The following is a 26,456-nucleotide window of genomic DNA, read 5'->3' as shown; positions in this document are numbered from 1 at the left end:
TGCTCCCTATTGATTAGTCAGGTCTGACATTGTTTCCATCTATTGACTGTTCAGGCCTGCCAGCCGGTGCATTCTACCAGGCGTACGCACACACACACGCACACACACACACACCAAATGCAGTGGCTTTAAAAAATATGTTCACACTAAAAAGCTTAAACTAGTTTTGAAAAAACGTTAAAGAACCTGTAAACACAGATTCGCAGTAATCAGAATGAAGAAGTGAAAGGATGGCAACATCTCCTGAGGAAAAAACTAAATTTCATTTTTAAAAATGTTCCCAGAAGATTCGTGTTTCTCCTCCGCGTCTCTGAGCTGCTGGTGCAGTGGAGATGCGTCTGTTTTCCCTGCTGCAGTTTCTCATCCTCTGACATAAGCAGAATTTGGGGGCGAAGGAAGGAGACGAGCGCTACGCCTTTATAGTTTTGAATGATTGTAGTTATCAGACTTGTACACACACGCACACACACACACACACACACACACACACACACACACACACACAGAGTCCTCAGAGATTAGGTTTCTTTTTGCTGAGCACACAATTCTAAGGTGCAGTTATGAAGAGAGTTTTATGTATAATTAATCAACATACACTTACTAACCTACACTCAGTCCTCAAGCCCACACACACACACACATACACACGCACAGACGCACACACGCACGCACACACACGCACGCACGCACACACACACACACACACAGATAACAGTGCTGTCTGCACATACGATGTCTTGTTCTGATGTTAGTACCAAAAAGTGCACTGAGCCAGGGGAGTCTGAGTGAGGTCGGCCGCTGATGTCGGGTGATGAGGCCTGGCAGCGCTGCGGTTCATCCCAAAGGTGTTAGATGGGTTTGAGGTCAGTCAAGTTTTTCCACACCAGACTCAGGTTGCAGTTGCCAGGCAACCAGTGGAGACTGCAGGAAGTTATTGCTCAGAGCTAAAAAAAAAAAAAAAAAATACTGCAGCACACAAAACAGTGAACTGTCGCTTTTAAGCTTCAGTTTTTCTCTCAGGGTGTGAGAGGCGGAGTCAGGCCGCTGTTTCCGTCTTTGTTCTAAGCTGATGTGTGTTGTGTGTTCCTTTAGTACCAGCCTCACCTGTTCCACCTGCACAGAGTTAATGTGTGTGTGTGTGTGTGTTTCATATGAAGTTTGTCTCTTCTGCATCATGAGCATCTGAGCCTGCGGCTGACTGACAGCTGAGTAATGTTGTTTTGGACGAGGCGAGCAGCCGCGGGGAGACGAGCAGGCTAATAGCTGCTGATATTTAGACACTTATAATAGAAGGCGAATCCCCCTGTCGCTCTTTAAGCTATTTATACCATGTCAGGGAGGCGACTAAATGGGTTTGTGCTGCATTCGACGACACACAGAAACACCCCCCCACCCCCCCACCCGAAAATAGCCTGTGCAACACTGCCGGACACCCGGAGACCTCCACCGTTTGAACACAGTTCGTTAAACCAAAATTTAAATTTGAGCAAAAATGAAAGTATAAAAAAAACCGTAATGTGTTGCTGACAGTTACTGTGACATTGTAAAGCAGAATAAAATGTGTTTTGTAACTCATGGTGAAGTGTGTGGAGGACGTTGGTTAGACACAGCTGAGTGTGAACTTATGTCTGAACTCAAAGGATCTTGTACAAGTACTTAAATTAGCTTGTGCTGAACAAATGTGTTGAACACAAACGATCAGATGGAGCTGCTGACATGACGAGAATTTTCTGTCGCACACCAGAAGGTTGTTAAAAATATTTTTGCTCTTAACATTTCCACCATTTCTGTTTAAAGCTGGAACAAAAGGAAAAATGAATATAAAAGTAATTATATTTATATTTTCAATAGAAACACAGTACCCCCAACACACACACACAGTCGCACACACACACACACACACACACACACACACACACACACACACACACACACACACACACACACACACACACACACAGTCACACACACTCACACTCATACACAACACACACACACACACACTTAAGGTCAGTGGTCTACTGGTAAGTTAAGACGTCTTGTAGACCTCATGGGGGTTTAAAAGCATCACTGTCAATGTGGAAACGTCTTTGTACCCAAAACAACACAAACTCTCTTTGATGAATGGAGCTCAGATGAAAACACACACACACACACACACACACACACACACATATGTTGACATACACACCCTCATACTCATGTGTGCTTATGAAAGATGAATTGGTGTCCAGTGCAGTGCAGCCGTTGAATGTCTGCTATTTCTGGTTGTGGATAAAATGTCGTCTTCTTGTCAGAGCCGGGCTGCTGTAACAGGTGGTGCTGGCATTACTGGGTAACCCCTGGGATTGGATGAGAGAGAAAAGGGCGCAACAGAGAGGGGAGACACATTTGAAGGGAGAGACTGGCAGGAAGAGGGAGAAACAGAAAAGCGTGGAGGAAGATGACATAAAGATAGATAGACAGAGAGAGAGAAGGGGAACAAACAGAGCCAAGAACCAGAGTCAGGCCGGCTGAGTGGGTGACTGAAAGCTGGAAGCTGATCTGAACTCTTGTTAGCCGACAGCTGCGGTGACGGAGGGCTTTGCTGGACGAAGCAGCTGCTGATAGAAAGAAAAACAGAGCAGCAACGACACCGACAGACGACACGCCGAGTTTCAGGACGGCAGACCAGTGAAGGAGATGATTTATGAGCCGAATGAATTCGTTCTAACGAGGTCTGACAGGACATATGGCCGAGGAGGATTTACTGAGGGATTTTTATGACTTTGATTTTTCAGAGTTTGCTTTTGTTTCGGCCTCTTAAGCGCACACTTGTAAAGCATCATCACACCCCCGTTCACACTGCAGCACGCTCTGATGTTTGTAGAGGGCGATGAGGGCTCTCGAAAAACAGACTGACACAAACTGACTGATGTGCAAAATGTAAACAAATGATTTTAGTGCTTTAAACCACGTAAGACATTGTATTTACAACATTTCAGATAGGACTGATGATAATCTCCCATAATGCACTGTTAACCTGTCATTCTGATTGTTAAGAATTTATTTATTTTTATTTTATAATGACTGATACACAAGTAAATAATATTCACTGAAAACACTAATGCCACACACAGTATCATAGTATTTATTAGTCTAAACTAATTCGAGGTGTTTGTACCTGATTATTGATTATTATTGATTACTGTTCCTCTGATGGGACCAGGAGCTGACTGCATCTTAAAGTGAAGTCAAACTAGAATAAAACTCTCCACAGCTGACTGATTTTTAAAGCTAATGCAGATATTCAGGCTGAAGGAGAAGTGTGTTTGGAGATGGAGGCAACCAATTAACTACGTCCCTCTACACCCTAAGTTCAGGTTTTTCTGATGCTCTATAAACTCAGTGTTTGCAGAAAACTTCCCAGGCAGCAGCACGTAAACATCAGCGATCGTTACGTAAGAGCCAAAGCACTCTGGAGACCTCCCATATTGTGTTTACGTGTAATGTAGTGAAGCATCACCCACTTACTGCATCAGTATAGCGTTCATATTGACAGTGAAACGTGCCCTGGTGGCTGTTACTGTTTCATTATGGTGTTTGGAAGTGAGCTGCAGAGCAGGAGCTGCGTCCCTGTGAGATCAGCTGTAAAAGGCCTGTGCTTTTGTTGTGGTTTTATTCTGGGACTATTTTTGGTCTGGGCTGACCCGAACCAGCCTTTATTCAGACTGAAAACTACAGCAGCACACACACACACACACACTGCTGCTCCCTCCAGCCGCCTCCTACGGGAGAGAGAAGCCGTTTCCTGTAACCTTTCACCTTTAGCATGAACACCTGTTTCCTTCTTCCTGTTATTGCCTCCCTACACAGGAAGTTCTCCATAAATGTCAGGAAAACAAGTGTGGCTCACTTTGTGTCAGATGATGAAGAGGTGGGAGTGTAAGACTCTGAGCTCAGATAGAAATAATTCAGCTTCAGCCAACGGGCCGGAGGAGTCCTGCGATGTTGCTGCTGATCATGAATGGAGGAATAAATGAACAGGATCGAATCTGAATCCTTTCAAATCTCGTATCAAACCATTTGGGTTCAGCTCTGAACATCTGAGTGATTAAAGTTATAAACAACTGAAACTCAGTTCAGTTGTTCAGTGAAGATATGAGCAGCATTTTACAGTACGATGCTTTCTTACATTATTATGTAACATTCAGATCCTGTGATCTGCAGCCTCGCTGCTGATTCAGCAGGATAACACACACACACACACACGCACACACACACACACGTGCACACACACACACACACACACTCCCTCTCTGTGTCTCTTATCTGCTCCAAACAGTGATGACTGAGTGTGTGCGTTACACTAACTCTGCTGTAATTCATATTTTACTGCTCTGTTTTGAACATGTGAACACCACACGCTCATATGTGACGTGACTTTCTCTGAGACACGTCTGTGTGGAGGGGAAAAAAAAGGGAGGAGGAAAAAACATTACGACGGAGGTTTTACAGTGTTTTTGGTCTTTCTTTTTCTTGGCTGCTGGACAGAGGAGAGGAGGTAAACGCAAAGGACACAAAGGGGAAACAGAAGGAAGAAAGAAAGAGAGATGAGACATTACATTATCTGACAGCTCGTTACACAAACTCATCGAGGGATTTTAATATACAAACTTTTTACCTGCAGCACCTTACTTCGAGTCGAAGAAGCTCATGGCCTTCCCGACAAGAGCTTAGTGTTGCTGTATGTACCTTTGACACTGCAGATGATGTTATTCTGTTCTGGAAACTGTAGTTCACCCCCCCGTCCCCCACCGCACCCCCCCCCCCCCTCCCCACCCCCACCCCCCCCCCCCCACTCCCACTCCCACCCCGGTCAAACAGCAGCTCACACACAGCAGCAGACTGAAGCTGTTCTGTTGTGTGGAGGAGGATTAAAATGATCATCAGGTATGATCTTCTAATGCGTCTGAGGGGGATTTGATTCATTATCACACCAATCACTCCTCCCCCTCATGTCTCCTGCATGTTAATATTCAACACACTGTCCTACAGATTCCATTAGTGTATATTTACAGTCAGTATTAGGAGGTCGGGAAGTTGATGTTTGTAGATTAGTTTCTCAGATCTGTTTCTCATCATATACTATTAGTTGACATTTTTACTGTTAAACTGTGACCACCACCCATATCTGTTGTGCTTGGTCGAGGAATCGAACCAGTGACCCTTCGATCTCCGGGTGGTCCAAAGCCACACTCTTAACTTGCTTTATAATTTCACTAACACAAAACAGATTAAACAGATTTATTTTGCTGATTATAGTTCTGAGCTATAGTTCTGAAGTACAGTTATAAACGCAGGACTTTTAGTTGTAATGGAGCCTTTTTAAATTGTTCGCTTTGCGTATGATAAGTGTGATGATGGATGGCTGCGTGTCGGTGATCATCAGTGACTTCAAAAAGTAAAAACAAAAAATAATCACATAATTCTTCTTTCCACCCGACGGGAATAATCCAGTGACAGCTCATAAATCTGGAGAAGAAAAAGTGAAGACGAGAGAGTTGTGAAGGATTACTGTAACAGACAGCACGACATCCAGGAATAATTATCCTGCTGTTCAAGCATCCTCTTTAAATCCCTTTAAAGAGGAAAATATTCTATATGCGCCTGTTCTCGCACCTCACTGAAGTTATAACACATGATCTTTACTTTACACTCAGCGTCAAGTGGAAAAATTCAAGATTTATTATGCATCAATTTATGGTCTGTGCTCATTCCCCAGAATTCAGCTGGACATCTCTGGTATCTTTGGAAACTTTAGGGCCCTCCATTAACATTTTGTGGGTTTGAAGAAGTCATGGCTGCACAACATGGATGTAACGATGGAGCCAGAGGAGGGTTCAGCTGGTTAGAGGAAACACACAGAGGCATGATTCATGGCCTGAAGTGGCAGCTGAAAGTCTTTCATTAAGGCATTAGCTGTTATTTACAAAAACATTTTTAATGCGTCCACCAGTTATATTATCACCAATTATTGCAACACAAATGCATTTTGTTTTTGCTTTTCAGCCAGTTTCTCATACAGTTAACAGTTATACATGTTGTGTGTATGTGCATATATGGACTGATACATACACATGATGGCAGGAAAAGTCATTAAACAAAAGCAACCTAAACATAAAGGCGACCCTAACTCTTCCCATGTGTGTCTCTGTGTATACGTTACATATTATATGTGTATGTGTGTGTTCATATGTGGGACAGACGTGTTGGTTAAGGAGTCAGAGAAAGCTGTGAAATCTTTGAGTGTATACAAGTTAAAGCCCGTGGTATAAGCACTGTGTGTGTGTGTGTGTGTGTGTGTGTGTGTGTGTGTGTGTGTGTGTGTGCGTGTGCGTGTGTGTGTGTGTGTGTGCACGTGCGTGTGCGTGTGTGTGTGTACAGCTAACACCGTGTTCCCTCGCTGTCAGTCACTGCCGCCTGACTCTTCTGTCCTGCAGTTATTTTTAACCTGCAGGGGGGTTTCTGTGCTCCTGGATGAGCCAGAGAATGAAAGCTGAAAGACGGAGAGAGAGATGGAAAAAGAAGGATGACACAGATGGATCGAGACAGAAAGGGTGAAGAGGGAGAGGCAGAGAGAGCGAGCGAGGTAGAGGCAGAGTGGAGGAGAGAGAGGCGACTAAGCCTGTGGATCAGGAGGAGGAAGATTAAGCCGAAGTCCCTGCTTAAGACTTCAAAGTTCAAACGTCAGCAGCCTCAACAGTTGTCCTCTGTCCTCCACTGTACACACTGTGCGTGTACGTGTGTGTGTGTGTGTCCATCTCAGAGATCGTGTGTGTGTATTGTTTGGTGTGTTTAACTGTTTTTCTGTCTTTGCCTGTGATGGATCGTATTCACATTATTCTCATGACTACAAGCAAAACTGCGGCTCCGTGTGTGTGTCCACCTTTGCATGTGTGTGTGTCCACCTTTGCATGTGCATGTGTGCGTTTGTGCGTTTGCCCTTTAATGACAACGCTGACAGGGCCTCGTGGCCTGGATGGAACGTGACAAAGAGTCTGGACAAGAAGACGACTCATCATTACCGCCATGACAGCTCTGAACGTAGAGAGAGACAGAAGAAGAAAGGAAGGAAAGAATGTGAAGACAAGGGATGAAAGAGTGATGAGAGACGGAGAAAAGGGAGGGAAAGAAGAGCGAGAAAGAAGGGGGGAGAGAAGACAGAGAGTTTTTACCAAATTATTAATTAACTGCTGTGGAACAGGTTACAGAGTTGTGTTGCTTTGACCCAATAGGAGAAAACGTTTTTAGACACGTCACCACAATAAAATGACAATATAATTGGAAAAATGTATTTACATGATTACAAGGACGTGTGTTAATGTGCAGTTTGTCTACAGGAAGAGTTAGACACACAAAATGTTGCTTAGCAAAGATTATTCCGCGCGGTCAAAAATATTTAGCCGTGGGACGTATTTTTTCTGTCTGCCAAAGCAAACCTTTGAATTATTGAGTAAGCATCCTTCGTATTTACAGGCAGTTTGACTGTATTCATGGATTTACAGCCACATTTTAAACTAAAGGCCAATAACCAGCTCTGACGTCTCTGCAGATGTTAGAGAGAACTGTGCCATTAATTATGCATTTTGATTGCTGTTCATCACATAATGCTTCACCCTCTGAAATACCTCCATCTCTGCGTGAATGGAAAAACGTTTGTCAGCGTTTTAGCGAGTGTTGTTTATTCCCTGCTCAGATTTTGGTTTTGTAAAATCAGGTCACAGCTGTGTGATGAAGCTGTGTGTTAATACGTCTGTAGGTCAACGTTAACAAACTACCACTGCACGGTGTGTGTGTGTGTGATGGTGCGTGTGTGATGGTGCGTGTGTGATGGTGTGTGTGTGATGGTGCGTGTGTGTGTGTGTCTTGTCACTGTTGTTAACAGTTTGCTTGTTTTGTCGTTTGTTAAATGAGACATTGTTCTCTCTGATCTCCATGCTTCAGTGACCTGTTCACACACACACACACACACATGCAGACGCATACACACACGCACATTTTGAAAACATATTTCACCTGGAAGATTTTCCCTTATTTTTGAAGCTTTCTGGTTTTTGCTGTGCAGTCTGTAGTCGCATCTGTTGCTTCTCGACATGAAGACAATAAAAAAAGGAGAAACAGTGTGAAAGGAGCTCGGCTTTAGAAATAATGTGTTAACAGTTTTAAGATGGACTAACAGAGGTCTGGGAGAGGGAGCATGAGGTTCTGCATCTCAGCTGCAGAGTGCAGGGAGGAGGTTGTAGTTATAGAGTGAAGAGTAGAAAAGTCACAGAAGTAGATGGAGAGAGAAACTCTGCCTACAAGGGATTAAACTTTCTCTGACAGACGATGGCGACAATCTGCACCGATGTCTTTAGGATTTTGTAAAAATTAGCTTTACAGATTGGAGTGGTTAAATGCTGATCCAGGCTCCTGCAAAATCATTTTCATCTCTGCGCCCTGACAACGTCCCAAAACGATTCTTTAGTCTCAGCCTTTAGTGTCCCACGGCGGCCTAAATGTCGTGTCTTTTTTTATTGTAAAATTTGTCATATTTAAAAACTGTTGGCTCAAAGTATGAGCTGTTAGCAGTGTGACAGTTTTGGCCTTCACAAGCCTGCAGCAGTCAAACCCTGAACTGGTTCCAAGTTGTTCCTGAATCAAATCACCCCACCCTGCTGCTGACATTGATTTGTGTTTATCTGCAAAGTCGGCATCCCTGCTGAAGTCAACACTTCCCATCCTTGCTCCTTCACACTGTTTGCCTGAGTGTATTCATGAACAGGAGATTGGCTTTGACCTTTGACCTCTGCCCAGCAGCTGCAGCAACAGGACGTTCTAATCGGCAACTGGAAGGACGCCAAACCCCCCCTCCTCTCCTCTCCTCTCCTCTCCTCTCCCCTCCTCTCCCCTCCTCTCCTCTGTGGAAAAGTTTCTTCCTACAGATATAAAACTCTTCAAGGAGAAAAAACAGGGAGACACCAGAGATAAGCGAGCACAGAAAAAACTGAAAACGTCACAAAAAAAACTTAAACCAGCAGCTGAGGGAACGAAAAAAACCCACAAAAGAGCCGTCACTGTAGGAGCGACTGCCTGCATGCTGCCAACTGTCACATAATCTTCTTCTTTGTGGCAGCGCTGCAGAAAGGTGCTGGGAGCAGAGGATTGTGGGAAGGTAGGAGGCTGCGCGGCTGAGTCGGCCATTAGAGCGAGTCGAACCAACAGCGTCAGCTAAATAAAACCAGGACGAAGATGATGATTTCACATTAAAACGCCCTTGAGATTGGGAAAGGGCTGTGTGTGTGTGCGTGTGTGTGTGTGTGTGTGTGTGTGCGTGTGCGTGTGCGTGTGCGTGCCTGTGTGTGTGGAAGGGTGTGTGTTTGACCTTGTAAGAAGAGGTTTGGTTTATTGAACATAGAAGTAAAATACACTGGAAGATTTGCAGCAGGAAAACGTTCCGATGCACCAGATGAGGAAAGACAGAAAGAGTAGATTTGAAAAACCATATACGGAATGAAAGGTCTATAAACTGCAAAAACCAGATGGAAGGAGAGAAAAACGACAATATGGAAAAAGAGAAAAGTGAGGAAAGAGAGCAGAGCAGGCGGAGGAGGAGTGGAGGCGAATGGAGAACCTCATTAGCAGAGAATCAGTTGGATATAAAGATGGTAGATGTGATCATTAGCGCCAGGAGGGATCAGACATCGCTGTACGCCACTGTTTATCCTCCCACTTCCACACCAACACTGTGCGTGTGTGTGTGTGTGTGAAAAGAGAGAGAGGATGTTTCAGTGCAGAGTGCAGAGGATGAAAGGGTTCATGGGTAACATCTTTTCGGCTCCCTCCCTCGCTCTCTCGCTGCTTGTCACTTACTTCTTTCATCCCTTGTCTTCATTTTTACCCCCCTCCGCCCGCTCATCTCCTCACCGCATTCGCATCCATTGTGAAAGTGCTGCCACTTGAACAAAAATGTGCTGGAACATTTTCAGATGCAGAATTAGACTTCCAAATGAAATTTAAGACAGTGACAGTCACTAAAGAGTGATATTTTTGTTGGCAAAGCTTTTCCAGTTGGAACTGATGTTCTGCTGGAAACACAGAATGGACTGAGGTGGAAAGAGGAGTCTCTGTATGAATGTCTCTGTCTGTTGGAGGCTTTTATCCACATGACAGCCAAAAATGACTGGTTCACATATTTTTAGTAAATAGTGTGAATGTTCCCCGTTCATTCAGACAGAGGAGGGCAAAACAGTGTGTGTTAAACCGGTCGTCAGCCATCATCCAGCGTTCACTGGTAGTTTCTACTGTGTTAGCAGGAGTGAAGGATGTACAGAGGTATGATTTGTCTGTTGGCAGGATAAATTAAAAATGTGCAGCTTTTTAATGAAGTTTGGTGGAGAGGCGAGCTAGTATCCGAACAACAGGGACCAGACGCACAAAAGTTAATAAATGTGCCTTTCATCACCAGTTTACTGTGCAGACTGAAAAACATGGATCAGATTATCAAATACAAAACAATGATTTATAATTAGATGGAGCTTCAGTTGTATGTATCACCTGTGAGAGACCTGTGAAATGATAAGAGACTGTGGAGAGGAATGAGCTCATTGTTTCAGTGGCATCGTGTTGTGATGGTCGGACCATCATTTATTTTCATTTTACAAAATTTCCCATTCCAACTGAATAAATGACATCAGCAGTGAACAGCTTAGTTTAACAGGTTTGATCAGTTTGGTCTCATGAACAGGTTTGAATTTTATGGTAGAAATTAAATATAATAATATGATTCTATAAATCGTTCTTGTCAACATGATGGTAATGATTTCCACCATACAGCCCAGCCCTAAGTGCTTTCAGCTGTTAAAGGTAAGTTGAGCAAAGAGCCTCAGAGCTCGACACTCAGCCCCAGCGGCGCTCACACTTTGCTCTCCGCATTCACCTGCACAGGGCAGCAGACTGCAGCAGGGCCTCTGACAGCAGCGGGACGGAAACAGACACGGTAACGGTAGACAACGTGCCTCACGGTAACAACCCAACAATCAATAGAAACGGAACACGGACTTTATTGTTCTGAAAGGAAAGACGAATGAACAAAAGGGAAAGAGATCCCACCTGTTAATCCCACAAAGAGACACAGACACGGCTCACAAACAAACACTCACGGGGGAAAGATAATTCTCTAATATTCAACTTGAAGCAGTGAGGACTGAATATGTGACGCTGTCTACACGTTTGAAGTCGCTCGTATTATCGGCTTCCTCCCTAATTTTCTATTTCTATGTAAATTCATCTTTCGCCTCACGGAGAGCTGCAGCGCAGAGAGCAAGCCGCGGGATGCAGCGTGGAAACACGCCGCCGCACCGAGTCTGAGATGTTCGGTTTAAAACCGCAGCGAGGGGGAGGGAGGAGGGAGGATAAAGCAGAGGGTGAGGCAGGGAACGTAATTGGAATGGCCTTCACATTTTGCTATTGTACGTTGATTTGAACCTTCTCACTCTGGATTTTTCTTTTCCTTTTCTTTCTTCCCTCTTTCTTTGTTTCTCTGCATGAAAAGACAGAAAGCACAAAAATTGTGCATCACTTCTTTTCTCTGTTTGTTGAATCGATCACTCCCTCCCTCTCTGACTTTCATCTTATCGTCCTCTTTTTTTTCTTTTTTTTTTATCAAGGCCGAGTCTTTTTATCTCTTCAGCCCTCCCTCCTCCTGCTCCTCCAGCCCACACTCTATCTTTCTGCTCTCTATATGAATATTCGCGGTTCAGACAGGCAGATAGCTGCGGTAGCTTTGCTGAGAGTCGCTGTGCAGACCGTGGAATCGGTGGCATTCACACACACACACACACACACACACACACACACTGATTATTGACGGCCTCACTCAGAGGAGCAGTGATGGTTCATCACCGAACCCAAACAGATCACTGTTCCACTCAGTACAAAATGATGTTCAACCTATGATTTAAAGAGAAAGTAAGAGAAGTGTTGTCATGTGATGCACAGAAATGTGTGCATGCTTATAATAACAATAATAACGATATTAAAATGTTTCATACATTGGTTCCTCATTGGACAGCTGGGCAAAGTTAACATTTAAACTCTGTGTCATAAATTAATTAATCAATCAATTAATTATTTATTAAAAAAAAAAAAAATTCCAGCTTCTGGAATGTGAGGATTTGCAGCTTTTTGTGTTTTCATTGTAAACAGAACCTCTTTCCATTTTAAACTGTTGATCAGATAAACAAAGAGTAAACATTAAACAGATTCACTGTAAAATCCACAGATTAATCAGAAACATCATTAGCTTGTGTGCTTGGATGGAAACGTTTCATTAGAATCACTTTAAATGAACTGATGCTGGAACATTACATGGTGTTAAATATCATGACCAACGGTACCGTAACAACAACACACCATGTGTAGATGCATATCTGTGAAACAAAACATAATGAGCAGTGTGTGTGTGTGTGTGTGTGTGTGTGTGGACACGGAGAGAGAGTGTGCATCTGTGTGTGCCATCGCCTCACTCCCTTTCACTACCCTTTGAATGCTGGAGCTGGGTTTCCATGGCAACGCTGACCCCTGGGAGTCAATGTTATTTTTTTTCACACAAGTAGCCTCTTTAGACTCCCCCCTCCTCCTCCTCCTCCCCCCATCCATCCTTCCCTCCCACTCTGTTACCTCGCTCTACCTCTTTGTCTCCTGTTCTCTCACCTATACTCACTGTATTGTATCTCCTTCTATTTTCTCTCTGTTACGTACAAAAAAAGAAAGTCTTTACTTGTTATGTGTTCAGGTGGTGGTCAATGATGTGTGTCTGTCTCAGCTCTTTCTTCCTCAGGACATCATTACACACACACACAGTACATCAGGAACTCTCTCCTCCTCACTGTCTCTGTATTCAAACACAGTTCTGAGTCTCTCTGCGTCTTTTCTTTGGCTCTTTTTGTCTCCCGTCCTTCTGGAGGACACTTCTGAAATGCAGTTCTTGAAAAAGTCCCTTTCAGCGCTGACCTTGCCTTTAAAGTCGACGCTTGAGCTGAAAGATGTGTGCACTCTTTCACCGTGTTTCAGCTGACAAAACGATTGATTTTTCATCAGTAGGTTCCATCGCACATTTCTCCTTCGTTTTGTATAGAAAACATTAGGCACAGCTCTCTGTTACACCGGTTTAGAAAGATTCACTTTACCCTGCCTCTGCTCCGTCTCTACATCTTCCCTTCATGACTTTAGTGGATTTAATTGTCCAGTCAATAAAGGAACACATCTCTCATTTGTGTTTTGATGGTCAGGTAATTTCACAGGTGCTTGATTATATTTCGTGCAGTCTCTGTTGGCTATGATAAAACTTCTGTCACACAGTAATAATAGGATTTTTTTCTCTTTATTTCCTCTTTTCCTCCATCCTCCCTGTCCCTCTCACCAGGCCAAGCTAATCGTCCCCAACAGCACGGCGGGGTTGATCATCGGTAAAGGGGGAGCTACAGTCAAAGCGGTGATGGAGCAGTCCGGGGCGTGGGTCCAGCTATCCCAAAAGCCAGAGGGCATCAACCTGCAGGAGCGCGTGGTCACCATCAGCGGAGAGCCTGAACAAAACCGCAAGGCTGTGGAGATCATCGTCCAGAAGATCCAGGAGGACCCGCAGAGCTCCTCCTGCCTCAACATCTCCTACTCCAACATCACAGGGCCAGTCGCCAACTCCAACCCCACCGGTTCCCCATACGCCAACTCGACTGAGGTCATGCCGGCTGCGGCAGCCGCTGCAGCAGCCACGGCCTCCTCTCTGCTTGGCCAGGCTGGCCTGGCAGGGGTCGGAGCCTTCCCAACCACCATGTCCAGCCTCTCAGGCAATGACCTGCTGGCCATCACCTCTGCCCTCAACACTCTGGCCAGCTATGGCTACAACACCAACTCCCTGGGCCTGGGGCTGAACCCCGCTGCAGCCTCAGGGGTGTTAGCTGCTGTAGCAGCTAACGCTAACCCAGCAGCCGCCGCTGCAGCTAATTTGTTAGCATCCTACGCCAGCGATGCATCCACCAGCGCAGCTCACCCAGCAGCCGGCCTCGGAGGCTTTTCCCTGGGATCCCTGGCTGCTGCTACAGGGGCCACCAACGGCTACTTAAGTGCTGCATCACCCCTGGTTGCATCATCTCTACTGGCCACTGAGAAGCTAGCAGAAGGAGCAAAGGAAGTGGTCGAAATCGCAGTGCCAGAAAACCTGGTGGGAGCCATCTTGGGGAAAGGAGGGAAGACGCTAGTGGAGTACCAGGAGCTGACCGGTGCCAGGATCCAGATCTCCAAGAAAGGAGAGTTCATCCCTGGAACTCGGAACAGGAAGGTGACCATCACAGGTTCCCAGGCCGCCACGCAGGCTGCACAGTACCTGATCAGCCAGCGAATCACCTACGAGCAGGGGGTACGTGCCACCAACCCACAGAAGGTGGGCTAAACCTGACAGCCAATGAGAAACGAGGAGGAAAAGAGGAAAAAAAAAGAGTGGGGGCTTGGGGGAGGAGTATAAAAAAAGTGAGTGAGAATGGAAAAAGGAGAGGAGAGCAAGAATGTCGGAAGGAATCGTCCGCGCCGTTTTCTTCTGAGTGTTTTCAGTATTCTCTATTAAAAAAAAAAAAGTTTTTGATGCGAAGCAAAAATGTGCTGAGAAGACGAGGAGGGAGAGGAGTGAGTTATCACGCTGAAAAACCAAGAAAAAAATGTGTAAAATGTAAATAAGGTTTTATTACTTAACGTCTTGACCTTTCGGGATTTTTTATTGTTTTGTTTTATTGTTTTGTTTTGTTTAGTAAATTAAGCTGTCTGTTCGTTCGTTTGTGTATTGTGTGGACAGAGCTGAATGCCATGTAGACAGGCTGACTGCCTGAGAGGCTACAGGAAGTGGGGGGAGGGAGGGAAGGAAGGCCAGGGGCATGGAGAGGGGGAGGGTTGGTGTTTATGGGGTACAACCCTCCACCCCCACCATCCCAAAATCCCTTATGGGAACAACCCTTACCCTTCCCTCCCCCTACAGCCTACACCCATCACCCTCCTGTAGGGTTTTTGTTTTTCTTCCAGTTTTGATTTGCCCCTAAGCCCCGTTCCCTGCCTCCCCCCAAAGCCCCTCTCACTACTTGCCCCCATGCCCTGCCCCTCCCCTCCCCCTTTTACAGGGGTTTTATAATGAGCAAGACTGCAAACTTCAGCCTGGTGTGTGAGAGAAGAAACATCCTCGACTCCCCCCCTACACTTTTTTATTCTCTCCCTCACTATGATCTCACCTCTCCCCTCCTCCCCCTTTCTGGGATTTGAAGGAAGGGTGAGGTAAAAACTGGGGAGGGGCGTGGGGGGAGAGAATCAGCTGGGCGTTTCTCCATTTGCACACCCCACCCCACCCCCCGTATACCCCGTGATGTATCCCACAAGCAGTGCAGCGCCGCAGGGGTGTTGCAGCACATAGCACCCCATACGCGGCTCTAGTGTTTGAGATTGAATGCCGAGGCGCACGCTGATGACCTCACGTAGTGCGAAACCTAGAAACGACGAGAGTGATACTGTGCAAGCTGCGGCAAACACACAGGATCTATGGCATTTTTACAGTCTGCTGCGATCATTCTATTAATGATACTGTCATGATTATTACAATAGGAATCATCACCATTGTCATTATTTATTAATGAGTTCACCCATATAAAGCTCAGTTGTTTCTTTTTTTAAATCTGTGAATTCAGGTTGACATGAATGTAAATGAGACTATTTTTGATTTGATTTTTTTTTTTTGTTTTAATTTAAATGGATTGAAGATGAATAGTAATGTCACATAGTGTAATATATGTCTTATTTAAGTCCAGTAAGAAAGCCGCCCCAGGCATTAAGATCATTACAGTGAAGGATCACTTTATATATCCAGTTCAGGACAGGGAACATACACACACGCACACACACACACGTCCACACTGAAACAAAACTCTATGATGCCATATTTGGTGCTAGAAAAGGGAATTCACCATATCTATGATGCAGACTGCAGTGAGACCTCTAGATTAGCAGGAAAATATCTGTCAACCACTCACACCACAGGCTGCAGTGCAGCATTTTAGCAGCTGTATTAACCTTAAACGCCTGGTTATCATGCTTGGCTATCCTAGCTCCTGCTCCAAAGTATCCCCGCTGTGTTGTATCTGTAGTAAAATGCCAGTTACAGTTTGCCTACAATGTAAAATTGTAACTGAAATGAATAAGTGAGTTGGCCTGTGACTAACTCTCAGATGAACTGCTGCTGCTCAGCCTGTGGTCTTCCAAACCCTTTAGATGAACCAGAACCACAGATTAGATCAAGCAAGAGCACTTAAGACTCACAACGTACTACTGAGAAATGCAAACGTGGAGTGAGAGGAAACACTGAAACATGACGAGGGAACGTCGTTCGTCTGGGGTCCACTGCTGAATCTGCGAGCCTCTCTTGTCGGCTTGCTATTTTAAGGCAGCGTGGATATCAGTAAAGGAGATAAATAGCCTCACTGATCTTTGCCCTTATCAAGCAACCGTCCGGCTGCCGATGAGGTAAAGGGCAGAGAGAGATTTTCAACGTATGTCCAGGGAGCTGAGCTTGTTTCTGCCTCTGGCAAACTGCAGGTCTCCCATGGCAACAGGTTTTCTGCCCACTGTAGACCCAGGAGGCTGCTGAAGATGCTGTTGTTTCTTTTGTTGTTAATTTTTTGTTTGTGTTGTGTTATTTTTTTACAATCAGAGTACACTGAATTTTTGTCTTAATGCACTGTGAAGCAAGGGATCGGTTCTCTCGGCCTATGAGGTCAGGGATGTGTGCTGTAGATCGCATCGTGATTGGGTGGTTTTTGTATGGCAGGGAAAAAAAATACACATATATGAAATATATGTAGAATGCATATGAAGAACTTCACCAGATATGCAAGTCATATCGGAAAACTGAAGGAGGGGAAAGAGACTAGGTCGATGAAGAGGATCAATCAATTGAGGTCAAGAGTTGAGATCAATTAGATTCTACTTACCTGTTGTCTTGGAAAAGTGTAATTAGAGTCTGTAATTAGAGGGCGGGACGCTGGGGGAGTGTTAGGTGTCCAGAAGCAGATTAAAGAGACTGGAACAAATTCTAAATTCACGTTTCTATCGCAGCTGTGTCTTTTTCATGAACAGTTGAAACTGATGATGTACTGCACATCCAATGGGCAAATCCCTGGACAAGACATTTCAGTCCAACAGGAGTTGAAGTGTGATGGAATGTAAAATGCCAAAAATAAGGAGGGGGTGCATTTGATTTATTGACCTAAACCGCCTGGTGAGGGGAGGGAACTCCTCTAAGATTTAAAAAAAAAAAAAAATTGACTTTTTGAATCTTTTGAAACCAATCCGACTAAAACTCCGCCACTGTGCTATCGAATGTGTCTCTCTGTTGGAGCGCCAGTGAGGGTTTATCTCTACAGCTTGGTAAGGAGGCTTCTTTACTCCCATCTAACACCATCCACACTTTCCTCACCCTCCCTCACACCTGTCCTCAGTCCTCCAGTGCACTCCCATCCTGACACCCCCTCTCCTCCTACCACATCGCTCCATGGGTGACTATGTCTGGTGTTACGATCAATGCATGTCTGCTGCTTGCCCTGACAAACACCACAGATCGAGTCTCTCTTCTCTTTGCCTCCTCGGGCAGCTGAGGCTCGGAGATGCCCTGATGCACCACCATCAGAAAACAACCACACCTGCAGAGGAAGTCGTAGTTGAGCCTGGCAGGGCGCAGTGCACAACGCTCTTATGTGTAGTTTGGATCAGTGCGGTTTATTTCATGACACTGAAGAGAGACGTTGTTAATTTGGAATTTCTTGCTGCACAAACATAAGACATACACATATCGTGAGGGAAGATTTTGTCATCGATGGGGTTTGTCTGGATTGTTGTTTGATATTTTGTGGCGAAAACCTCGTAAAGACAACACGAAGGTGGTGTTTTGTGCTTTTGTTCCACCGTAGAACTGTGCTGTGCTGTGCTGTTTGCATTTAGCAACAGATTTTCCATTTTATTTCACGCATGTTACATCAGCTTTGGGCCGGTCGACTTCAAAGAGCAAAGAATTGCTGACGTGTTTCACATCATTGTGAACTGAGTATGTTTGGGTTTCAGACCATTGGTCGGACACAACAAGCAATTTGTAGACTATTCTGGAAACTAGTGACATGAATCATTCACTATTTTTCTTATATACAGTGGATTAAACAATTATTCAGTTAATCAAAAATTATGAATTGCAAAATATGAGAATAATTACAGACTTAATTGTGTCACTGGCACAAGCCAGAAGGTGCATAAGCCAAACCACAGTGGGTTTAGTCTGTTGTTTCATTGCTAACTTACTTTGGATGCAGCACAGTACATTTACAGTGGAAAACTGCATTGCAGTTCCTGATATAGATGCTTGTGGATTTAATTAGTACGGAACAGATTCGTTTTTCATCTCATTCATTAAACCTTAGAAAGATCTTTTTTCGGTTTGTCTTTTACACAGCGGCCAATCTCTTTAGTTATCTTAATGGCAGGAGATGGAGATAAAATGTGATGATTACTGGAAGCAATACACGTAGTGGCATGTTGTCTTGTCCTGTCCTTTATCCTCTGTCTGCAGTAGGAGCTTTTGGATTTACCTGTAGATACTGAATAGGTTTACACAAGTAAATTTTTTTAATTTGTGGAATATGCTGCTATTTAATAATAACTGATGTACTAAAAATACAAGGTTAAACATATCGAAATCTGTCCTTTAGCTGGAGAGGCTAGTCTCAAGTGGCAGTGTAATACATGCTCTGTTATAAGCTGATGATAAGTTAATAATAGTGTAATTCTAACCTGAACAAGTTAAACCTGTGCCAAAATAGGTCTTTGCAGAGTGGAGCTGTAAATGTGTTGATTTAAATCACATTAGATAAGAGGAAACATACTTTTATATTAAGAAAATGTGAAAAGTGCCAAATGAACCATATTTATAATTTACGTCGGAGGGGAGTCGTCCCAGTGACACTTTTTAAGAACTAGATAGACTAACAGACAAAGCGCCTCAGTATAGCAGTTTCTTGAAGCCCTCTCTGTTCCTGCCACAAGACGAGGGAACCACCAAGTTAGCCAAGTGTTAGCCAGTCCTCTGGGAACTACACTACCCAGAATGCAACAGCACTATGTCTCTGGGGCTAGACAAATCAATATAGCGATAGGTTAGCATAATAATGCTAAAAAAAATGTGACTAGATAGCATTCTTAAATACAGCCTTTTATAGTTACAATGAAAATGTATTTTGTGGAAATAGATGTTATCTTTTTTGCACGTCTATATTGCATGATATCAAAGTGAAGCGTGGACAAAAAAAAAGGAAAAAAATCAAAGAAACAAAAAAGAAGTGACAAAAAAAATTAGGCAGTGTGTGTCGTTCATTTTTTGGAGACAAATCTTTGCATGCCAATAAGGGTAGAGCATTTTGATATTGTTTTACATGCGTTCCGATGTTCATTGTTTTTTGATGCGATCACGTTGAGTCCTGGTCCACAGGTGAACAATATGTTTGATTTCAACGTTACAGCTCAATGAATATTTTGTTATTAAGTTATCTAACCTTCCTCAGAGGGATAAGAACAAAACTTTTGAACAAACCTAAGAATATTTTGCTACTTGCTGAGTGAGCTTGTACTAAAAATTTCTCAGTTGCTACCTAACTTCAGAAAGAAAAAAAAAAATCAGGATTTAATTTTAAATAAAGACTGAGATTGTCCATGAATGTACTCACCACTGCATAAGTTTGCATATCACTCCTCTGACCATTGACGTGCAGTAGAGGCTTATGTGTGTTTTCTTGTGTTTTTGTACATTACTAACACTCAACGCACTGTCGAGCTCTCAGTGTAACTGTGTTGTCTGTCCTTTGACCCCCCCCCCCCCCCCATCCTCTGAGCTCTGGCTTGTCTTGTTAATGAAATGCACCTTACTGACCTCAAGTGTGACATCAAGCATCTCCTAGTGTATTTCAAAGGGGTTGAGAGAAATTCACAGAGAGACAGTGTGTGAGAAGAGAGGTGAAAACCCTCCTCCCCCCCTCCCAAAAAAAAAAAAAAAACCCACACACAGGTCTGTCTGCTCCTCTGGGTCTCCCTCAGGTGCCTCGAATTAGGGACAGTGTTTTTAAAATCCAAGGCTCTGATCTTGGGGAGAGAAACAACACTCAACATTACGACTGAAGAGGTAATGCTTTTAATTTTGTTCCCACCCTTTCTCCCTCTCTCTCTCTCTCTCTCTCCCCCTTTTTCCAGTTCAGTTGAATTAGATCCTTTTTTGGCTTCAGGGTCAAAAAAAAAAAAAAGATAGCTAAAGTCCGCCCACCTCTCTCCCTCTCTCATTCCTTATTATGCAACCAGAAACCAGAGGATTTTCAATGTGGCCGTGTTTTGTATCCTGACAGACGTCGTACTTCCTACAAAATTCCCTGAAAAGAAAAAAAAAACAAAACAAAAAAACAATTTCCATTTTTGCTGTTAGCGACATGTTTGCACTAAACCCTCTGCTGTTGTTGTGCGTGGCAGGCCGAGCTGAGGTGGGGGTCAGTGTGCGAGACTACTGTAGATGTGCAGCCTTATTGTAGGTGTTTATCCAGCGGTGTATTTCGATGTGCATGCTCCTCTCTCTCCCTCTCTCTGAGTTCGTCTGCTTTAGGCCAGCTCCGTGCTCGTGGTGTCTGTGTTGCAACGTAGCTGGCTAGTCATGATGTTTTCTTTCTTTTTTTTTTTTATTGTGATGCGTAGAGGAATGCAAACTTAACTCTCACCTGCTCGCCAGGTGATCTCATTGCTTCTCAGTGGGTGTGTGGCTCTTCGACATAGTCCTCAGATCTTGTTTTCTGCCTCTCCCTTCCACCGCACCCCCACCCACCTCCACAAACTCAAACCCACTCTCACCCACACCCACCACTGACCCCCTTCCCCACCTCTTCAAACACGCTCTAAGACATTTTATGGGACCCCGCTCTTTCCCTTTTCCGCACCCCTTCCTCCCCCAACTCGGGCCCCATTGAAGCACCAGCAACTGTAGACTGCATTTGTCATATCACTGTTTTCTGTTCCTTCTCGTTCTCTGTTGATTTTTTTTTTCCTGGTTTTGATTTGTACTGTATGCTCTGTCTAACCTAGACCAGTTTTAACAAAATGCCATTTCTGTGTGTAGCCTGTTTACCCCTCCCACACACACACACTCTTCCATGCCCTCTTTTTTGCACTTTCACTGCCCACTTCTCCTCCTCGCCCAAACATACACACACACTTTCCTCCTCCGCCTCCCACAAGTCTCTTCTCTCGAGTGCCAAAATAGAACAGAGAGGAAAAAACAAAACAAAAAAAAAGACAACAACAACAACAACAACTACCATTCCAAGCGTTTCTTTGAGTTGTTCTTGTGTGTCGGACATCCATCCTGGAAGCACCCATGAAGCCAGCATGCTCCGCCCTCATAACATGATGTCGCTCATGACGCCTCAACTGAACAGCACCTTGCCCCCCACCACCACCACCTCCTCCTCGTCCTCCTCCTCACTACCCCCCACAGAGCTAAACCCGACAAGGATTAACCCCTCTGCAGGTTGGCTACCTACCTACTGTCCTGCCTCTCAACCTACCTAAAAAAGCCCAACCGCTCATGCCAGCTGCTTTCCTAATTCTGTCATCTCTTCAGCCTGTGGGACTTCATTGATTGTGTGCCATAGTGTTGGGGGCACCTTTCACTCTCCTCACCTCCCCCTCTCTCTACCCCCTCACCTTTTCTCTCTCTCTCTATCCCCCCCTCCCCCCCCCCCCTCTCTCGCTCTCGCTCCATTTGATTTTTCTCGATGGGAAAGATTCAAAAACTCCATTTTCTAATGATGATTTTTTTTGTTGTCGTTTAACATCCAAACCACGCACGCCGACACACGCACCGCCCCCGTGCGGTGGTGTGGGGAGTGTTAACGCACCGTCAGCTGCGCAGCCATCCTCTGTCTTCTTGAACTTTTTGAACTTTCACCCCCTCATGAACTTTATTGACCTTCTTCCTCCTCCTACCCCCCTTCTGTGTTCATCCAACTGTTTGGACGATAACTCTCCATTCCATCACCAAAACCTCTCTGAGACTGTGCAATGCTAGCTGATATGATTGGATTTTTTTGTTTGTTTGTTTGTTGCTCATCATTGGGGACAATTCTCTGAGATATAACTCAAAAAAGAACAAAAAAAAAACATACGAAAGGAAGAAAAAAATCACAAAAAAAGAAATGCAGACAAACAAAAAAAAGAAAAAAACACTAAACAACTGTTTCTCCACAATTTCATTTTTTTCTCTCTCTCATTGTAAATATATTTGTCAGAGTTTTGCTGAGCTGTAAAGAGAGAAGTGTTGAGCAGAAAGGGGCCGGCAGCATAAAGAGGAACTAGTGGACGCAGCAGACCATCATTACACTTTTCATCCTCTGTATCCGATAGTTAGGTCTGCCTGTATAATCGGCTATGCTAGTTCTACTGTGTTAACCTGTGCTGTTGTTATTAGTGTTGATTTACCTACTGTATTCGCTGTTTAGCTTCCATGTTGGCTAGCAAACTCTTTAGATAACTGTGCTCATTGAGTAATAATACTAACCTTGAGAAGTAGCCTGAGCCATTCTCAACGTAGGCTTGTTTTTGTACATTTGTTGATGTTTTCCTAACAGTGAGTTGTAGTGGCGCTAGTATCTTTTATCATCAAGCCATAGTTATTGAAAATGCTTGGTCGTGTTAGAAACATATCGTGGAAAACGGCTCAACTCGGCTCCTCCAGGCTGGAGAAAAACCCCGAGAGGTGGACAGAAGAAATAAAAATAAAAAAAAAGAAACGGAAACTAAGCTCTTCCCGGGCTACAAAATGAGGAAGCTGAGCTGCTAACTTTTGTGCAATACAGTCCTAGTTTACATAACATAGAATGATAGTTTAGAGATGATTAACCTCTGCAGGTGCCACTCAACCATCCTGTTGCCTGCAGAACCAAACTCGTGCATATCTCCATATATCGCCTCTACATCAGAGACATTTTGAAAGTATTAAAGTGACTGTGTGAGATTAGAATCCACCATTTCATCGCATTGCTCTGAGCTCCACTCTTGATTTATGCTGCCTGCCCCATTGCCCTGAGAACACCACATGAGCTATTTATTTCTCAGACTATTATTATTATTATACTATTAATAAATAACAACGCAACAAGAAAAAGGGAACGACTGGAAAAAGGTGAATTAATATTATTATTGTTTTGTTTTTATTTTTAGTATTTTAGTGGTTGCTTTTAACAACATTCATTAACTGACTTAAAGAGTATTGAATATTTAATGTAATTGTAGCATTGTGTTTGTAAAGAGAAAAAAAAAACCTAGTGAGTTGTGTTTCTTGACTTGTGGATTACCAGTGAAGTGGGCAATCTAGTGCTAATATATATGAGGTCTTTTTTTAAGGATTCTTATTTTGCGACAGCAACAGCAGTCATTATAAATGTTCATTTTAGCATCACCTGTCTTCCGTTGTCTTATTCTTCACCTTCCACCACACTCTGCATCATCACAGTAACACATCGCAAGTCTGGGGGTGGGCAAGAGTGTGTGTGTTTGTTTTTGAGTCATGGCGTGTGTACTGAATGTAGGTTTGTGTAAAATATGGGAACAAATGTGTGTTTGTCATGAATATGTGTGTGTAAGTTAACAAACCTGTGTGTTTATTTGTGTGTGTCTATGCAAAATATGTTGTGTGTGTGTGTGTGTGTGTGTGTGTGTTTGTGTGTGTGTGTTTGTGTGTGTGTGTGTGTTTGCTGGCTCTGTAAGGACGGGGTTCGGGGTGGGTGTTCTGTCCAGTGTCCACCAAAAGCTAAAACCTGTCAGGCTTCCATACTTCCTGATGGAACCTCCTGACGTTATAGCTGCAAACCCTCATCATGTGATCTGACTCAACTCGACTGTCCATAACCCCTTCAGTCACCTGACCAACCAAATCAACCAGTCACTGTCCACCACTACCGCCTTCCCCTGAGCCATCCTTTGCTGCACACCACGTCAGCCCCATGTGATGTTCTCCATCGATAACATACTACTGTCACGATCTACTGTTACATGCTGACAGATCTGGGGATAAATACTTTAGAATGGATGTTCAAGTGCTCAAACTTAAGGTTCGCTTGGTTTTGTTTAATCAAAATGTGGTGCTTTTCACCCTTGAGATTAATAAGTGTTTACAAATGAAACAAAGCGCTCCTTAAGTTGCTCTTTAAAAAAAACAAAAGAAAACAAAACGAGTAAACCTCTGTTTTTTATTTCAAAATTTAAAGGGTCACTTCACCCTAAAATAACAGTGTTTGTCCAGGTTTTAAAATATCTGCCTCCATCCCAAAATAACAAAATTTGGTCTATGGTGTTCACAGCATTGAAAATGTACGTTTAAAAAAATGAGCAGCAACGCTCGTTTCATGAAACAAACTCTGTTGCTCTGGGTAAACCACAGATATCCCTGAGAACTGCTTTGTCTGTGAAAAGTAGAAACCTAAAGATACTTTGTGCATCAGAAATACCACTTCTGGGGGCTGGTGATGGAAATCAAACAAATACTATCTGTGCAGCTTGATACCACAAGTCTAGATGAACTGACCCTTTAATCAGCTTGAGGGGCACTTGTTCTGTTTATCTTCTTCAGCATCATTTGAAGCCATTTTAAATTCATCTGTTTTTCCCCAGACCTGCATTTTACATTCTACTGTTCATACTACTGTACTTGCTGCATACTACCTTATCAGGTCAGAATCCACCTTAACCTGTCTCCATGCCAACCACAGAGGAGCCAGTTGCATGGCAACCGGCTTCCGCCACAACAAACCAACCTACCAACCAACCATCTTCCTCAATCGCCGAGGCCACGCCCACCTGACTATGATCGTTCCATAGAAGAAGAGATAGAGGAAGAGTGAGGATAGGAAGAAGTTATGACAGATGAAAGAGACGTAGTTGTGATTCTCAGGGTGTCTTATATAGATCTACTGTTCAGTCTGTTCTCCAGTCTCTCGCTGGTGTCCTGTTGCCCCTAAATGAGCCCAAAGACGATCATGTCCTTCCACGATAAATTCCTTGTACAATTGATTGACTACTGACCAATTCCTCTCGATCAGTTGATTGATAGTAGTGATTGACCAATTCTCTTGAGAGACGCTATACAGCCAGCCAGGTGAAGCTAGGCACTGTAACTAATGTTTACAACCCAAATGAGACCAACAACGCTGTTGAAAGAATGTCTAGGACTTAAAAAAAAAAAAAAAAAAAAGAGAGACAAATCTCTGAAGAGTACTTATTTCTAAATGATGGAACTTTTCGCTTACTTTCTATGTGACATGAGATAATGTAATTTTTTTCAATCATTGCATGTGACTATTTTGATTTGCAATGAAACTGTTAGAATGGATGGTACATTTGTGACGTCAGTGCAACGTTGAGACGCCGATGCTAGAAATCAATGTCGGTGTCTTACAACAGTGTTTTCATGTCGCCGTGAGGAGTGCTTATGGACCAATGAATGCTAAATGTGTGACCATACAAAGCTGTAAAGGTTTTGTTTATTTGTACATGGTTATGGGTAAAATAAACCATTGAAGCAAATTAACATCTTTAGTCTTCAGGAGTAAGGCCTCACACATTTATTTGTAAAATCAGTACCAAGAATGGTACTTTGAAAGCTTTGGATAATGCAGTAGATACACTGTTAAGAGGTAAGTTTCAACAGTAAAAGTTGATCCAACACGGCACCTGGTAATGTGCTTCCATTCAGACATTCTGAGGTTTTCTAGGAGGGCTTGATTTAGTCGGGTCAATGTGTTAGAGAAGGTCAAGAGTTAAAAGACGATCAGGGTTTGATCCACCTTCACACATCACCGTTTTCCCTACGACTGGCATCACAATCAAGAAGGGGTGGGGTTCAACTCTCTGACATATCCATCTACCCACAATCCTCCTGTGCACCAGAGTCATCCGATCAACAAACACCTGCACCCCTGCATCCACCATGATTCCACAAACCAGAAAATCAGGTCCTGTGACCTCTGGCCAATCGTCTCAGCCCTCTCCATGCCATCGGCTACGCGGATAGTGGCTTTCTGAGCTGTTGTTGCAAAGCTCCCTGGGAAATGGAGTCACAGTTGACAGCATGGTCCAACCAACCTCTTGTCACTCTCCTCCCACACACCTTTCTCCATACACCACTAAAGAAGTTCCTCCGGCTTCCAGCAAGAAGGTCATTGTGTTTTTTGGTGTTTTTATAGAGTGTATGTTAGAGTCCACATTATTACACACTCCTGATGAGTTAGGTCAAAGCAAACAAGCAAATACATGGGTCTTCCAGGCAGCTAAAA

General features: G+C 43.8%; 1 protein-coding gene across 1 annotated transcript in view; it reads left to right on the top strand.

The window, feature by feature from the left end:
• nova2 (NOVA alternative splicing regulator 2) overlaps positions 1–15,733 on the top strand; it is a 67,131-nt gene extending 51,398 nt beyond the window's left edge. Inside the window, exon 5 of the mRNA XM_041046570.1 lies at positions 13,448–15,733. Within this exon, the coding sequence (XP_040902504.1) occupies positions 13,448–14,470 (1,023 nt within the window). The 3' untranslated portion in view covers positions 14,471–15,733. The remainder of the gene's footprint in view (positions 1–13,447) is intronic.
• The last annotated feature ends 10,723 nt before the right edge of the window (positions 15,734–26,456 follow it).

This window comes from Toxotes jaculatrix, chromosome 9, assembly GCF_017976425.1.
Source record: "Toxotes jaculatrix isolate fToxJac2 chromosome 9, fToxJac2.pri, whole genome shotgun sequence".
Taxonomy (NCBI): Eukaryota; Metazoa; Chordata; class Actinopteri; family Toxotidae; genus Toxotes; species Toxotes jaculatrix.
This window is presented reverse-complemented; position numbering and strand designations above follow the sequence as displayed.